The sequence below is a fragment of the Staurois parvus genome, unplaced genomic scaffold (genome assembly GCF_062004578.1).
Source record: "Staurois parvus isolate SC_StPar_1 unplaced genomic scaffold, SC_StPar_1.0 ptg000303l, whole genome shotgun sequence".
Classification (NCBI taxonomy): Eukaryota; Metazoa; Chordata; class Amphibia; order Anura; family Ranidae; genus Staurois; species Staurois parvus.
Window position 1 is genome coordinate 1,121,153 of NW_028318099.1, and position 17,705 is coordinate 1,138,857.

The following is a 17,705-nucleotide window of genomic DNA, read 5'->3' on the forward strand; positions in this document are numbered from 1 at the left end:
ACATGAACAATAAATCAAGCTATTAATTATTACAGGTTTTTATAAAGCTTTGTCAATTTACAGTCGCTTTACATACTATACTTTCACATCAGTTCCCACCCTCCAGGAGATAACAATCTAAGGTCCCTATCTCATATGCACACATACTAAGGCTAATTTAGATGGCAGCCAACTATCTTACCAGCATGTCTTTGGAATGCAGGAGGAAACCAATGGACGTACAGGAGAAACATGCCAACTTGATGCAAACAGTGCCCTGGCATTAATTCGAACCAAGAACCACAAAGCTACTGTGCTACCCTGCAGTTGGTTGTTTGATGTTAAGCCTCATACGCAAGATGAGAATATCAGAAAAATGATAGTCTGGTTTTTTTGCATGCTAGTCTCATATCGAAAAATGAAGAAGTTACCACAATTACGAAACTTTTGTAAGATAGAATAAAACTGCCCAATGTATTGTATTGTAAGGTATTCTTTCAGTTCCAAACATGCGTGGTCTTGGTCACTCAACTTTTTACGGACAAATACTGCACTGATTAAATGAGAAATGTTAGTTCTGTAATCATATGAGAAAATTTTTCATGCTTGTCCCTTCAGATAATTTCACATGAACTGTCCTAATTGGCTCTCGAAAGCTGTGTACTAACAAATAGATTTTCAGACGAGCTCTCCGAAAGTGGTATTTTCTTCTAATTTTCTCATCATGTGTACTAGGCATTGATATGAATACAAGCAGTCAACCAATCAGTGCAACTTTGTGTGAGGAAGAAGTGTTGTCCTCCACAACGTTTTTTACTTTTGCACATTTTCTGTACAAATCTGTAACCAACTCATTGCACCATTCTCCTTGTAAACAGCAGACTAAAGTTTGTGGTTTCTATTACTCTGGTACATAGACATTGGGGGATATGCTTCCAATGTCCTTTGCCCCTTCAATTAACTTTCATGGTGTACAGAAGAATTAAGGTTTTGAACTAATCCACATGCCTTGAGATCCAACCCAGATCAGGCTTTCAGATATAGGAAAATACTTAATATGTTTCTAGACAAGATAATTTTTAAATGTACTGTACAATGGTTTTGTGTACATTTTCTTTCATTATATACTATGGTCAGGACTAAAAAATTTCCACATTTCTCAGTTTTCACACTTATCTTCATACATCTCTATCTGCGGCTGGCGTGAGATATATTTATCCGAGACAAAGGTTCATTACTATGTGTTGTATGAATCTGTCAGATTGTGGGAAGGGAAATATCAGAATTGTCTAGAACTGCTTACTTTATTACTATAATTGATTCTTGAAAATTTAAATAATTCCGCGCTAGGATATTTAAAGCCACACTTCAGTAAAAGTGGAACTGGGCAAACAAGATTGTTAATGCAGAAGAGACCTGTTCCTTCTGCATTAAATTACCTACCAGTCTGCCACTGTCCATGCGCAGCTCAAGTTTGGCAGTGCCTAAATGACTGAACTCTTGCGCATGCGCAATGTCATCTCTGGCTGGCCAATGAAAGTGGCTGGCAATCAATACCAGAGGCAAGTGGGGAGCTCCAGGATGCCACATCCCTAGAGTAAGGGTGAGTATAGTTACACTTTAAATAAGTCTTTCACTGGCTGTTGCTTCTTTGTAGACCAGACTACAGTTGAGCTTTACAGTCTGAATTTACCCCAGATTGAGACTGGAAGGTCTCAGAAAAAGAGCAGCAACTCACCAGATAATCACTAGAGAGCACTCACTGTTAAATGAGTAGTGATTTGCAATGTAGAATTAGAGGCTTAGTGTAAAAGAAATTGAGGCATTATTGCCAGATGTATAAACAGACATGCCTAAAGCTGGGATAGTTTTAGAAGATGCACATTTTTGTAAATACAATTATCCTACCAGCAGGTCTTACCCTCTCGGTGTTGAAGGGAATAAAGACTATGTTATTGTCCACTTTTCTCATGCTTCTTCCTTACACTGCCCCACTTTGCAAAACTGTCAGCTAATGTTGCATGATTCAGATGCTCCCTGGAAACGCATCTCTTCAGGGTATCTGACTCATATTTATCAATTACTTGCACGTGTCTCATTCAGTTAATTATTCTTTAGGATCCTTTTGTGATATCTGCACCACACAGCTCTCTTAAGAATGGTCTCTTAGCTATTCAGTGAATGTATGTCATGTCCATTATTTGTTATTGTATGCATGCTTTTGATCTATTTTGTTATATAATTGAATATGCATTAATATGTGTTTTGTATCATGCCTATCAACTGCTGAATTTGAGAGACTAGACACTGAGGCCTCATGCACACTTGGCATCACAAATGCCACTTTTAAGGCATCTGTGATGCCAAGTCAGAGAGAAACAATGTCACCAGCACACCACAGATGTCCAAAATGGATCCAAAGTTTTAATAAGCAATCACATCATTACAGCAGGAGCAATGTTTCGGAGCCTTGCTGAACCCATTCATCAGGCATGTGACAAAGTGAAATAAAGTGAACCATCCACAAATCAATGAATCACAAAAAATCTAAGCCCCACCACCTGATGTCTAAATCATCTCATACTCTCACAATAGACACATACATTTAAAAAATGATATAACCATTGAATATATTCATATCAGCATATCAGTAGCAACAAAATAGCAATACCATCTAGCATGTTCCTATACCGAAACTGAATTAGATAAGTCAATACCACATCCCATAATACTAAAGTGTACCAAAATTTGAAAGAGTAGGGGGAGAAGGGACTGTACGGTACCTAATAATCAAAGGAAATTTTTGGCAAGAAGTACACAAAAAGTTATACAAAATTTATTAAATATAACAAGGATAAAAAGCTCATATAGCCATGTAGCTAGTACATACAAAAGTCACCATAAAAACATGTAACCATTATAAGGTATAGAATGTTGACATCATATTTAACCACTTTAAGTCTGCCCTATAGCAGTTATACTGCTACAGGGTGGACTCTCTGGCCAAAATCATGTATACTGTACGTGATTCATGCTCCCGCTGTGATCGTGGGCCAGGGGCACACACATGCGCCCGCCAAGCCGGTGGTGTCGTGATGTTTGGACTGGATCTGCTGATTGATCCTTGGCCTTTCACACATCATCCTGTACCTGTGTTTACATTTACAAAGGTACAGGAAACGATGCAATCTTCTCTCCCTGGGCACATTCCGTCCCAGAGAGAAAAAAAGCAGATCCACATGAGTAAAAGCACTACACTTTTACAGTAAAAGCACAGCTAAGTCATATTTAACCCCATGATCACCCCCCAGTTAACCCCTTCACTGCCCTGTCACCAGTGTCATTAGTATAGTGTACAGATTTTTATTTACTGATCACTGTATTAGTGTCACCGGCGACTTCAGATAGCGTTGTCGTCAGCGTCCATTAGCTTCCTTCCTAGATAGCATCAGATTGCCTGCCACTGCATCAGTCATCACATTTAACCCCTTGATTGCCAGGAACATGCTCACATACACAATAAACCTCCATTGCTAGTATAGTGTATGAACGGATCAATATCTTTAATCAAATCAGCACTATACCAGCGTTCACATTAGTATAGTGTCCCCAAAAATGTAGCGTTAGCGGAATCAGCCCCATCACCTGACAGCACCTGCCTTTAGCCCCTACGCTTAAACCCCCTCCTTATCGCCTAGCAAGTGCAGTTTCAGTAGATCACTGCCACTTGATACATTGCACACAAAACCGCACTTTTTGCAGAATCAGGACTGATCTCTGTTAGCAATTGCAGGTAAATTTTGTAGCAGTTCAATCAGTCCCTGACAGACAGATGCTCTTTTTCCTTTAAGTTGCACTAGGTACATATACATTTAGTGGCTAAAATGTCCAACGAAATGTACTCTAGTGAAGAGGCCTACAGGATTCTGAGCATGTCAGATGAGAGCGAAGGGGAAGCCTCACTGACAGAATCTGCCTCAGAATACAAACCAGTAGACAGCAGCGAGACCCTGACAGATAGCTCAGGTGATGAAGTAGAGGTCCCTGCTAAAGTCCAGCATACCCAACCCCATTCCCAGGTTGCTGAGGTGGTACAATTGCATGATGATTCTCATATGTAGCAGAGTGACAGTACTAGTGCCGCTCTACCTTTTGGTGAACTGGCGAGCACCAGCGACCTAGTACACCCTGGTCTTATTGATACTTATACATACCAGCACTGCAGTATCACTTGGTGATGTGGACCATAAGCGCAGTACAAGCTGGTGCGGTGGCTAGTACAAGTAGTGTCCCGCAGCCACCAAGAATTTGAACACAGGCCCATAGAGCCCATAGTGTCCTTCCAGATGTTCTTGCAAACCCTGATTGGCAGCCCACAAATTCTGCAGTACCCATACTACCCCCATTCACTGCCCAACCCGAAATTCAGGTAGAAACAGGAAATTTAACTCCTCCCCTTGATTTTTTGGAGCTAGTTTTCACGGAAGATCTGTATGTATTGATTGTGGATTGAAGCAATTTATATACGGACCCAAAATGGCAGACCAATTGCATGGAAACCTATTACGGTTTACGAATTTAAAGGAATAACCCTCAACATTGGCATTACTAAAATAAATAAATTGCAGTTGTATTTGTCCAAAGACCTGAATCATCATATACCCATGTTCTCTGCTGCTATGGCCAGGCATAGATGTGAGAATATAATGCGATTTATGCATTTCAATGACGATACACTCTGTCATCCTCGGGGTGACCCTGAATTTGACCAGCTCCACAAAATTCAGCCCTTGTAAATAACCTTAACCAAAAATTTGCAGATGACTATACTTCCCAGCAAAACATCTGTGTTGAGGAGTCCCTTATTAGTTTTTCTGGCCACCTTGCATTCAAACAATTTCTCCCCAGCAAGCGTGCCACATATGGGGTCAAGATGTATAAGACCTGTGAGAGGGCAACAGGCTATACATGTAAGTTTTGGATTTATCGGGGGAAAAGATAGTCACGTGGAGCCCCCCGAATGCCCAGACTACATGGGGAGCAGTGGCAAGATAGTTTGGGACTTGGTGTCATCCTTTTTCCATATGGGGTACCACTTATACGTGGACAATTTTTATTCAAGTGTGCCACTATTTGGAAATTTGTACAGTCCTGGAATTGGTGCATGTGTCACCTTGTGACCTAATCACCGGGGCTTCCTCCAACGGCTTGTAAATACCCATCTTAAAAAGAGGGAAAAAGACTGCTTGAGAAAGGATGAATTGCTCACAGTGAAGTGGAAGGACAAGCGGGATGTTTTTGTCCTGTCTTCCATTCACACAGACCCAACCATTCAAACTTCCACGACAGCTGGTGTTGTTGAGAATCCCCTCTATGTCCATGACTATAACCTTAACATGGGAGGGGTGGACTTCAATGACCAGATGATGAAGCCGTACTTCGTTTCCCCAAAAAAACAGATGCTGGTACAAAAAAGTATCTGTTTATTTCAATTGGCTCTATATAACACTTTGTGCTTTACAAAGCAATTGGACATAGTGAATCCTTCCTAAAATTCCAGGAAGAGATCATCACAGCCCTTTTGTATCCAGAAGATGCTATGGCCCAAACCCCCAACCCAGATGTAGTTAGCCGGCTGCTTGAGAGTCATTTTCCATTTCTGGCACCCCAACCCAAAGGACACCCCTAAAAAGATGTGTCTATAGCAGGCACGGAATTAGGTGTGTCACCCTCTTTTTTGTCCCTCCTGTCCTGGCCAACCTGGTCTCTGCCTCAAGAACTGCTTCCTTCACCACCATACACTAGTGGACTATTAGTATAGGGTACAGCATGGCAAAGTCTAGGGCACATATATGCACAAGTTTTGAAAGATGTTAGGTAGTTAGGAAACTAGCTATCGCATTTTGAGAGACACTACCATCTGGTTAAAAGTTAAAAAAAGTTAAAAAAAAATTAAAAAAGTAAAAGAACTCATAAAAAAAAAGTAAAAACAAATTAAAAAAACAAAAATGGCTGTTATTTTATTGTTGTCGAGTTACTGTTTTACTGTTATGGTTTTTTTTTGGGTTACTGTTTTATTGTTAACCATTGCTGTTTTCTTTGCAGGAATGCCATTCAACTGCAGCACTGATCTGTTTATTTGGACAGCAACAGGGGGGTCTTGCTCTCAGAATATAAGTAAGTGTATGCACCGCTGTTGGATGAGAGGTTTCATCTGCAGTTAAAAAAGAGCATATATGCCCAAGAATGGGCTCTGGGGTGGCCAGTGGGTGGATGGCCCCTATGCTTCGGCATATATTTAAAAAAAAAAATATTGTCAGAGATTTCCTCATCCACATCGATCAATGTGAATAGAGTAATCTGTTGGGTTCTTTTGTTTTTTCGTTCAGCCAAAAAAAGAGTATTTTATGTGTATCCACCCACCATTAGAAGTAGGTGGATACAGGGTGGTATATTCTAATGGTGGGCATACCACACACTTTTTCTGGCAGAGATTCTTCTCTTTTTTTCATTCAGCCCACAGCATAAAAAAAAAAAAAAAAAAAGAACATAGCATATATACCCAACAAGGACCAGCGACATACTGGTACATCACTGGACTGCAGTTGCAGGGATCATCCTGGTATCGTTTTTTTCAGCCGGCAATCGGCTTTCATGTAAAAGCAATCCTAGTGGCTATTTAGCTGCAGGATTGCTTTTACAAGCAGCGGGAGAAGACACCTTACCCCCCCCCCCCCCACTGCCTTCCATGACTTTCTCGGCCAGTCCCGTGCCATTGGGGGAACCTGAAAATACAGCCGGTGTTTCTGCCAGCTGACCATAGAGCTGATTGGAGACCAGAGTGGTGCCAAACATCTCTATAGTCTAAGAAATCGGAAGCTACAAGCATTTCATCACTTCAGTTTTGCAGGATATAAACAGCGCCATTTTTAAACTGGGAAAGCATCTGATCCCACCTATCTTGATGAGATCAGATGATGTAAGGGCAGAGAAGATATCTAGAGTCTAACAGACCACAGATTTCTCAAAAAGAATACCTGTCAATGCCTATTGCAGTCACAGGGGATATTTACATATCCTGTGATAGCATCAAAAGTGATTACAAAAAATGACATGGACAATGTAAAAATAATAAAAAAAATCCAAATAACTAAAAATAAAAGCATAAAAAGCACCCTCGCCCCCCCCCCCCCCCCGCGTGTGTGCAACTGCGTGCGCAAGCGTTGACCCCGTGCCAGTATGTAAACAGTGGTTTCACCATGCATGTGAGGTATCACCACGAATGTCAGATTGAGGGCAGTAATTCTAGCACTAGACCTCCTGTGTAGATCTAAAATGGTAGCCTGTAAAGTCTTTGAAAGTGTTGCCTATGGATATTAAAATTGTATGTAGTTTGTCCCCATTGCATGGGGCGTGTACAGTTTTAAAGCATGTCATGTTTGGTATTTATTTACTCAACATACCATCATCTTTAATATTTCACAAAATAATTGGCCAGTATATTGTGTTTTTGTGTATTAAAAGTAAAAAAAAGTGAATTTTTTTTTCAAAAACATTGAGTTTGATAAATCGCTGTGCAAGTACTATGTGACATAAAAAATGTACCCCCACCATTTTATTCACTAGGATGTCTGCTTTAAAAAAAAATATATAATGTTTGGGGGTCTAAAGTAATTTCCTAGCAAAAAACACAGATTTTTTTATGTGAACAAAAAGTGTCAGAAAAGGCTTGGTCTTCAGGTGGTTATAAGAACGAGTGATGTGTGGCATAAACGTCTAATGCTGGGCATAAAATGCCACCCCCCCATGACCCCTTTTTGGAAAGTAGACACCCCAAACTATTTGCTGAGATGCATCTTCAGTCAATAGAAGAATTTATTTTGTAATTTCCCAAGTTTTTGGAAAATTACAACAATTTTGTTTTGTTTTTTTACACAATGTTGTCGCTTAAATGATATTTTGCTCACACATGCCATTGGTATATGTGGAATTACTCCCCAAAATACATTCTTCTCCCGAGTTTGAGGAGACCACATGAGATACTTTTTGGTAGTCTATCTGCGTACAAGACCCCAAAATCCAATAAGCACCTTCAGGCTTTTGAAGGGCTTTATTTCCTCATTACATTTCCTGACTACCTATCACAGTTTTGGAGGCTCTGAAATGCCAAAATAGTATGAATACCCCCCCCCCCAATGACCCCTTTTTGAAAAGTAGACACCCCAAGAAATTTTATAAGAAGCATGGTGAGTATTTTGCAGATCTCGTTTGTTGCCACAAGCTTTTGGAAAATGATAAACAACATATCTTTTCTTTTTTTATTTTTCAAAACTTTGTGGGGAAAAATTAGATCCGTATGTCTACTCGGTGTCTACTCTTCAAATAGGGGTCATTTGGGTTGGGAGGGGGCTGTTGGTGCTATCCTGGCATTTCAGGGCCTCCGAAACTGTGATAGGTAGTGAGGAAGCGAAATGAGGAAGTTACCCACCTTAAGACTTTCAAAGTGGTCATTGGATTTCGGGCTCCTGTATGCGGCTAGGCTCCAAAAAAGTCTCACACATGAGGTATCCCCATACTCAGAAGTAGCAGAATGTATTTTAGGGTGTAATTCCACATATACCCATGGCATTTGTGAGCAATATATCATTTAAGTGACAACTTTCTGTATAAAAAAAAATAATTTTGTAATTTTCCAAAACCTTGTGAAAAAAAAATAAATCTTCCATGGACTCAACATGCCTCTATGGGGGCATTGAGAGAAAAGAAAAATAGGAATTATATAGAAAAAATAAGAAACTCCAAGGGTGAAATGGTCCACTCAACTAAAAGAATCGCTAGAGTATTTAAAGATTATTATAGTGAATTATACAACATAATACCCCAGGACACCCCCAATAACATTGATACAGTAAATAAAGAAAAAAGAAGTATATTTCTAAAAAATGCAGGTCTAACAAAATTAAGTAAAATTCAACTGAATTCTTTGGATTCAGAAATCACGTCAGAAGAAATAAAAATAGCATTGAAGGATACAGTGGTGGGGAAAAGTCCGGGCCCAGACGGGTTTACTGTAAAATATTATAAAAAATATAAAGAGTTATTAATACCTAGATTGAAGACATATATGAACGCCCTTGGAGATAAGTTGGAAATTAGGGGAGAGTCCTTACAGGCCAATATAGTTTTAATTCACAAGGAAGATAAAGACCCTTCTCAGTGTGCAAGCTATAGACCTATTGCGCTGCTGAATGCAGACACAAAATTGTTTGCGAAAGTTCTGGCAAACAGGCTTAAGGTCTTGTTGCCAGAATGGATACATGGGGATCAGGTGGGATTTGTCCCGGGAAGGGAGGGTAGAGACAACGGATTAAGATCATTGTTACTAATACAAGAGGGGAAAAAAGGGAAGACCCCAGTAATATTATTGTCAATTGATGCAGAGTAAGCATTTGATAGAGTGAATTGGAGCTTTATGATGGACACCTTGGTGGAGTTGGGGTTGGGGGATAGAATTAGGAAGTGGATTGGTAATTTATATAAAGGCCCCACAGCCACTGTCTTGGTAAATGGAGGAAGATCGGAGCTCTTTAGGATGTCAAATGGAACTAGACAGGGATGCCCCCTATCCCCATTATTGTTTGTTTTGTCCTTGGAACCATTGTTGTCAGTGATAAGAAAGAACATCAATATAAAAGGAATAAAGATAGGTGATGGAGAACATAAGGTAGCGGCCTATGCGGACGACTTATTGTTCTTCGTTGGAAACCCTCGTGTTTCTCTACCAAACTTAATGAAAACACTGAAAGAGTATGGGGAAATATCAAACTTAAAAATTAATCCAACAAAATCAGAAATTTTAAATATAAATCTTAAAAATAGTGAAAAAGAAAAAATACAAGAAGAATTCCCCTTTGTGTGGAGAGAGAAAGAACTAAAGTATCTTGGGGTAAAATTGTCTGCCTCAATTAATAATATGTATAAGATTAATTACATTTCACTTTTAAATGAGATAAAAGAGGAATTGAAGAGGTTGGGAACTGGAAATCCGTCTTGGATGGGCCGTATAAATCTGATAAAAATGATAATTTTGCCCAAAGTCCTATACAAGTTTCAAATGATCCCAATTAAACTTCCAGAGGTTTTTTTTAAGACACTAAGGAAAATGCTCTTGGGGTATATATGGAGGAAAAAAAAACCGAGGATATGTTATGAAACACTGACTAGAATTAAAGAGAGAGGAGGCTTAGGGCTCCCAGATTTTAAGAGATATTATAAAGCAACCTTGATCGCGAGAATCTTTGACTGGACTCATAACCCAGGGAAAAGTTGGGTCAAAATTGAAAATATACTGAGTGGGTCCAATCTGAATAGAACTATATGGTTACCTATACATCATCGCGGACTAGATGTTAACACAAGTACATACACTTCTATTGTTTTAAAAGTTTGGCAGATGTTACACAGACAAAGGGGCTGGGTTTTTAATTCACAGTTAATGCCACTTAAAAATACAGATTACTTTGCACCGGGGAAGGAAGACATCACGGGGAATTGGATTATTAAACAGGACGCGCAACTGAGAGATATAATGGTGGGTGAGGAATTAAGATCTTATAGAGAGATGGAGAAATTAAAGGGAGAGGTTTTTAGTAGAATGGACGAGGTTCGATACCACCAATTAAAACACTTTTTTGAGAGTCTCCCAAAACCGGTGAGAACAAAAAAGGATTGGAATCTATTTGAAAGTTTATTAGACACAAGGGGAGATGGGAGACATGGTGTTGCTAAAATATATAGAATCTTAACGGCACTAGACACTGACACAAAATTAATTTATATAGAGAAATGGGGAAAAGATATGGGGAGGGAGATTAGTGAGGAGCAACAGAGGAAAATGCTTAGATTAATTCACGAAAATATTAGTATGAGAGAAGTGGAATTAAATTATAAGTGTTTAGTTAGATGGCACATTGCACCGAGTGTGGAGCACAAGATGAACGGGGAGAACTCTCCACTATGTTGGAGAGGCTGTGGAGAAGTGGGTACACTATATCACATTTGGTGGGAATGTTCAAAGATACAGGTGTTCTGGGGGAAAATCGTCCATTTAATGAGGAAAATTACTAAGATCAATATTAGATTGGACCCAGAGTTATGTCTCCTTCATATCTCTGAGCTCACAGTAAGATCATATAAGGACTCAGGGATTTGGCACTTTCTGAGTGCAGCTAAAAGCTTGATTCCTAAGTTTTGGAAAAAAAGGGAGGTCCCGACGGAAGAAGATTGGTTGATCAGAACGAGTCAGTTATGTGAGATGGAAAGACTTTATTATACACACATAGATGGGATGGAGATGTACCATAAAAAGTGGGGAAAATGGGAAGTATTTAGACAAGAAAGTGAAATGTAGTTGATTTGCACCTCTTGACGAACAATGATTTTTTTTTTTAGAAATGAGTTTTAGAAAAAAAAAAAAAAAGGGGATAGTGCTATATATTTATTTATTCTTTCTCTCTCTTTCGGACTTGAAAAGAAATGGCAGAGCGGGATGGAGGGGGGATATGGGGATAGGTGTGGGTGGGGAGGGGCTTAGGGGGGGACTCCGGTTGTGGGAATTAAATAAATCATGAGGAATATAATGATTATTTTATGAAGAAAATGTTTGTTAATTATATCTGATTGAAATCTAATAAATATTTATAAAAAAAAAAAATTACTGCCACTAGCAAAATTAGATAGTGTCAGGGTCTGTAAGCTCCTCTTCCAGCCAGGGTCAGCTAACATTAGATTGCCCGCACACTATAGCAATCAAGCTATAGGGCGCTGATCACCACCATTACTAGTATAGTGTTTGTACAGATCAATATATTGATCATGAACAGAACTATAGTAATGCCTCCTTAGTATAGTGTTCCCAAGAACACCGTGTTAGCAGGATCAGCCCTGTTTGCTGTCAGCACTAGCGTTTCACGGAAGATTTGTATGAATTGATTGTGGGCCAAAGCAATTTATATGCACAACAACACATGGCCGCTCACCCAAATTCAGCTCTTGCCAGACAATTAACATGAAAACCTATCACGGTTTCCAAATGTATAACTTTTTTAGGCCTAACCTTCAACATGGGTATTATAAAAAGAAGGAATTGTGGTCATATTGGTCCGCAGACTCAATTCATCATATGCCCAACAAGGACCAGCAACGTACTAGTACTTCACTGGACTTGTGGTTATACCAGGATGATGCCTGCAGCTACAGGCATTATCCTGGTATTGTTTTTCTCAGCTGGCAGTCCACTTTCATTTCAAAACAATCCTAGCAGCTAATTAGTGGCTGGATTGCTTTTACAAGCAATGGGAAGGGATGTCCCCTCCCGCCGCATTCCACAGTTCTTGGGCTCTCCTGTCCCATCGGTGGACCAGAGAATGCAGCCGGCAGTTCCATTGGCTGACCATAGAGCTGAGACTGGAATGCCTCTAATCACCTCTATTGTCTAAGAGACTGGAAGCTAAACATTTCTGTTTTGCTGGATATACACAGCGCCATTTTAAAATTGGGAAAGCATCTGATCACACAAATCTTGGTATGATCAGATGCTTTAAAGGGAAGAGGAGAGATCTAGAGTCTAATAGACCCCAGACTTCTCAGAAAAGAGTACCTGTCACTACATATTTACATACCCTGTGATAATAAAAGTGCTTAAAAAAAAATGAAAGGGACAATGTAAAAATAAAAAAAAAAAGCAAAATAAATAATAATAAAAAAAAAAATCACCCCCACCATCATGTTAGAGAAGGCAAATGCAAGCGGCGGTACCGTGTCGGGATGCAAATGGATTGCACCATGCATGTGAGGAATAACTGCGAACATCAGATTGAGGGCAGTAATTATAGAACTAGACTTCCTGTGTAAATTTAAAGTGGTGACCTGTAAAGGTTTTTAAAGCGTTGCCTATGGCTATTACAAATTTATGGCCGTTGCATGGTGGTAAGAAGAGTAAGTGGTGTGGGGCATAAGCTTCTAATGTTAGTCCTGAAATGCCAGGATAGTAGAAGCAACTCCCTGAAAGACCCCTTTTTGGAAAGTAGACATTCCAAGGTATTTGCTAAGGGGCATGGTGAGTATTCTGCAGATTTTATTTGTTGCCACAAGTTTTTTTCTTTTCCAAAAACCTGTGACAAAAATGATATCTGCAAAATACTAACCATACCATACCATGGGTTGTCACCTTTCCAAAAAGGGGTCATTTTTAGGGGAAAGGGGGTGTTTGTACTATCCTGGCATTTTAGGTCCTCCAAAACTGTGATTGGTAGTGAAGAAGCGATATAGAGCCTGGAGGTGGTCATTGGATTTTCTGGCCCTGTACTGTGTGTAGCTAGGCTGCCAAAAGGTCTCTCACATGTTGTATCCCCGTACTCGGGAGAATTAGCAGAATATGTTTTGGGGTGTTATTCCACATAGAGCCATGGCATATGTGAGCAATATATCATTTGAGTTACAACTTTACGTAAAAAAAAACAACTTTTTTTTTAATTTCCCAAAAATTTGTTTCAAAAAATAAAATCTTCCATGGACTCAATATGCCTCTCAGCAGGTATCTTAGGGTATCTACTTTCTGAAAAGGGGTCATTTGGGGGTGTTTGTACTGCCCTGCCATTTTATCACCTCAAGAAATGTTATAGGCAGTTAGAAAGTAAAAGCTGTGTAAATTCCAATATATATACCATAGTTTGTAGACGCTATAACTTTCACACAAAGAAATTAATAAACACGTAATGGGATTTTTTAGCCTATATTTATGACTAACTTTGAGTTTACTGGATATTTTTATATAACCAAAAAGTAGAAACTTGCCTTTGTTCTTTTATATCACAAAAAATAGAAAACCCAGTGGTGATCAATTACCACCAAAAGAAAGCTCTATTTGTGTGAAAAAAAGGACGTACATTTTGTTTGTGTATAGCAGCGCATGACAGCACAATTACCCCCTGGTCATTAAGGGGGGTGTATATATATATATATATATATATATATATATATATATATATATAATTATATATATATATATAATTTTTTATCTTAGAAAACTGCTGTTTTTTTTAATCTACCTGCATAGGATGTGTTTTTGTTTGAATAACAGACTATGCACTCCTAACATTTGTTTTGTTTAATGTAGTTTCAGACTTGCAATAAACTGGCAACTCCAGAGCACAACAGCAAGATTCAATCAGCCAGACAATTGTTTCATGTTCACTTCACTGTTCCACAGTACTTTTAAAAACCTGGAGCGCTCTGATGAGGCGACAGTTAAATTATGTTCTCCTAAAAGATATCGATTGATCTTTGAAGAAAACAATTCAAAAAAGGACAATGGATCAAATAATCAAAACTTGTGATGAATACAAGTTTAACACTTTTACAGAATAACTAACAGATATTGTGTATAATTTGAGAAAAAGAAACAGATTATATTGCCTATAGTAGTCAGATTCCAGTTGCCAAAATCCAATCCTGCTTTCATATAAAAAACAGAAAATAAATAAATATATATATATATATATATATATATATATATATACACACACACATATATATATATATATATATTGAATTAAAAGAAACAATATGAATGGATACTGTGGAACACATCTCTTGTAGAGATGGGTGAACAAATGTGCGTGGTTCAAAATCTTATTTGGAGCAAACTGAATAACAGTACATGAATATTAGTCAAACTGCAGGCTACATCTACCATTTAAAGTGGAACTCGAGAAAAAAAAATATTTTATTGAAAACTGCGCAATTTATATGTTACCTGTAATAAATAGTATCCTAGGTCTTGATGGCTGTTGCTTCCTGTAAAAAATGGCATCTGGATAATACAGACAGCCATCTTTTTCCAGTGCTGTAAATAATACTTCCAACTATATCACAGTATGTCATTCACTCTCCTTTTACCCTTCCTCATCCATTCACAAAAATCCTTGTATTCTTTTCTCAGAAAGCTTGGCATTCTGTGAATGGACAAGTAGAGAAGAGGGAAGGGTGTTCCAGTTTGGCACTGATAACTTCTTTTGCTACTCCCGCAAACTAGTCCAGGTGTGAGAAGACTGCAGAGTCTTGACCTGTAGTATTTTCCCTCCCATGTTGGGACTGAAGTAGTGGCTTGGAAAAGCTACAAAACATCTTCAATATTACAGAACAAGTCAAGTTAAATGTAAATAACTGCTACAAGCTTATCATGATCTATTTAAATGAGAACCTTCACAGACAACACAACATTAAGCATCTTTATCTTCAGCTATTTGACTGAAATGGTTTAAATCTCATTGCATTCAGACAAAATAACAGTCACATTTTAAAAAATAAGGAGTATTCTTATCCAAATGTGTTAGCTTTGTAAATTGAACCTAATATGTATTTTATAAAAATAATTTTGAGAAAAAAAAATTACAAAAACATACCCTTGAAGAGCTTTCTCTCCAAACCAGTCACCTTTTCCTAAAGTGCGAAGGAATATCGGATCTTCACCTGGGGTATCTTCTCTCGTAACGTTCACCTGTCAAGGAGATCAATTAGCTTTATCAAAGCTTTGTCACAGGAAAGGCAGAACTGTCCATTTTTTCCCTGAAGATGCCACTCTTTTTACTAATTTAGGTTAACTTAAAGTAGAACTAAGGCAAAACTTTTTGAATGGAATAAGGGAGGGTTTTAACCCCTGTCAGTTTTTTAACCCCCTTTGTCTCACTGGGGAGATTTACCTTCACTTTGAGTTCATAGTCAAAATAGGAAGTGACAGCCAAAATCAAGGGAATCCCTTGTTCTCACCAGAACTAAAGTCCCCTCTAGAAGATTAACCCAATATCCCTGTTCTGGCGATAGCCTAATATGTAAACCTGACATTTCATATTCCTGATATGCATCTCCTGTACCATGTACATGTATGGAAAAGTATCCTGTTCTCTTTGTATTGCTTCTGTGGGAAATTCCTGGTGTTTCTGCCAGTCTGCCTAAAACTGACCATGCTAAAGCCGGCCATAGATGGTTCAAACCTTGGCTGGTTTGGGATAGACTGGCAGAGATTTGATCCATGTGTGGACAATCTGATGGTACCCAAGTCAATCCATTAATCCACTTGGGTACAACAAGCATGTCTGATTTCTAGCATGTGATTATTTTCAGCGGCTATAGCCAGTAGCAATAATCACTGTGTTCTCCTAGCAGGGACATGCCCCCTGCTGGGAGAACACAATAGCTCCATGGGAGGGATTCCACCATCAACACTTACTTTCTTGATGGGGGAATCAAGCTATTTTCTTTCCTGCAACCCATTGTTTTCACCTATGGCCTGCCTAAGCAGCAGAGCACAACATGGTCAATTGTCTAGCTGTGCTGGGAATTCAGCATGCTCTCCTCCAAAGATCAGACTTGTCCTGACACGCCCACCCCCCTACCTCCAGCCCTGAACAGTCTGTCACTGGGAAGCTCAGTGTGCTGCTGTTTCTCCTCCTCCAGCTCTCTCTGCAGCTGAGAACAGAGGGAATGTGATCACTTATAAAAAAATAGAAAAATTGTATTTATAATTTTTTTATGTATATCTATACAAAAATGTTTTACATTTAATTTCTATTTTAAACTGTTTGAGTTGTTTTACAAAGCGTGGGTTTGCAATCAATTTAAAATTTGGGATTTTCTTTTACTTTCAGTGATAAAAGTAAACAAGATAAATAGATAGGGTCAATATTTCTAACAGAGTCGCAGTTAGCAATAAAAGCATTATAGTTGTTTTGCCTTTATAGCTATACTTTTAATAATGTGGATCTATAAGTAAAGGTTTTTTTGTTTTTTACCAAGTAGTCTGGATGACAGGTTTCTGACATCACAGAGGGGGAGGAACAATGTAAATTTCTCCCACTCTTCCTACTGCAACTGATGTGACAGGTCACATTGGTCTTGGGCTCCTGGTGGGATCAGAGAGATCAGTATAGACAGCAGGCTGCAGCGGGACAAGGGTGGACCCCCCATCTACCAGTTGAAAAAATTAATAGATGGGCTGTAGAGTGGATCAATTTTACAAAAAATCCCATTGTGTACTCTAAAAAAAAATTAAACTAGGATCATAGGTGCAGCTGCAGCCATGATCCTGATATCAACACTCCTGTCCAAGGAAGTATAAATACTGTATGTAATGTATGGCAGACATGAAGTGGTTAATGCAGAGAATGCATTAAGGTAAAAAAAAACTTTATGCCTTTAGGACCACTTTAAAGGGAGCCAGAGCAAGGAATGGAATCTTCCTTGCTTAACTTGTGTTTGGCATAGATGAAACCCTCATGTAAATCATGTAAAAGCATTCCAGTCTGGCCTGCCTAAAATTCCACAATGCCTCTCTTTGGTTCATAAAACATTTACTGCATTGTGGTATGCAGGGATATTGTGCTAGACCTCAGCTTGGAGTTAGTCATTCACATAATGAGCACACCAGAGTTTGGAGCTCCCGGGGCAACTAGGATAAAAAGTGTATGTTTCACTCTAGACAGTAAAAAATATGATCTGCTGGTTATCTTACCAAAATAGGTTTAATTAATTTACATATTTACTTTATAATGGAATTCAAGCAAATACACAAACATTGTTGAGGAAAACAAAAGCCATCTAGAGACTGTTTTTGTTTGACATTTATTGACTCCTGTCTCACCCTGTCTAGAATTCAGCCCATTTGCTCA

The 17,705-nt window shown here is 38.7% G+C and overlaps 1 protein-coding gene across 4 annotated transcripts in view; it reads right to left on the minus strand.

The window, feature by feature from the left end:
• Positions 1-17,705, minus strand: part of PRKG1 (protein kinase cGMP-dependent 1) — a 1,352,400-nt gene that overhangs the window by 143,010 nt on the left and 1,191,685 nt on the right. For all 4 annotated transcript variants that reach the window (XM_089683127.1, XM_089683128.1, XM_089683125.1 and 1 more), the window contains exon 7: positions 15,444-15,538. In XM_089683127.1, coding sequence (XP_089539253.1) covers positions 15,444-15,538 — 95 coding nt within the window. The remainder of the gene's footprint in view (positions 1-15,443; positions 15,539-17,705) is intronic.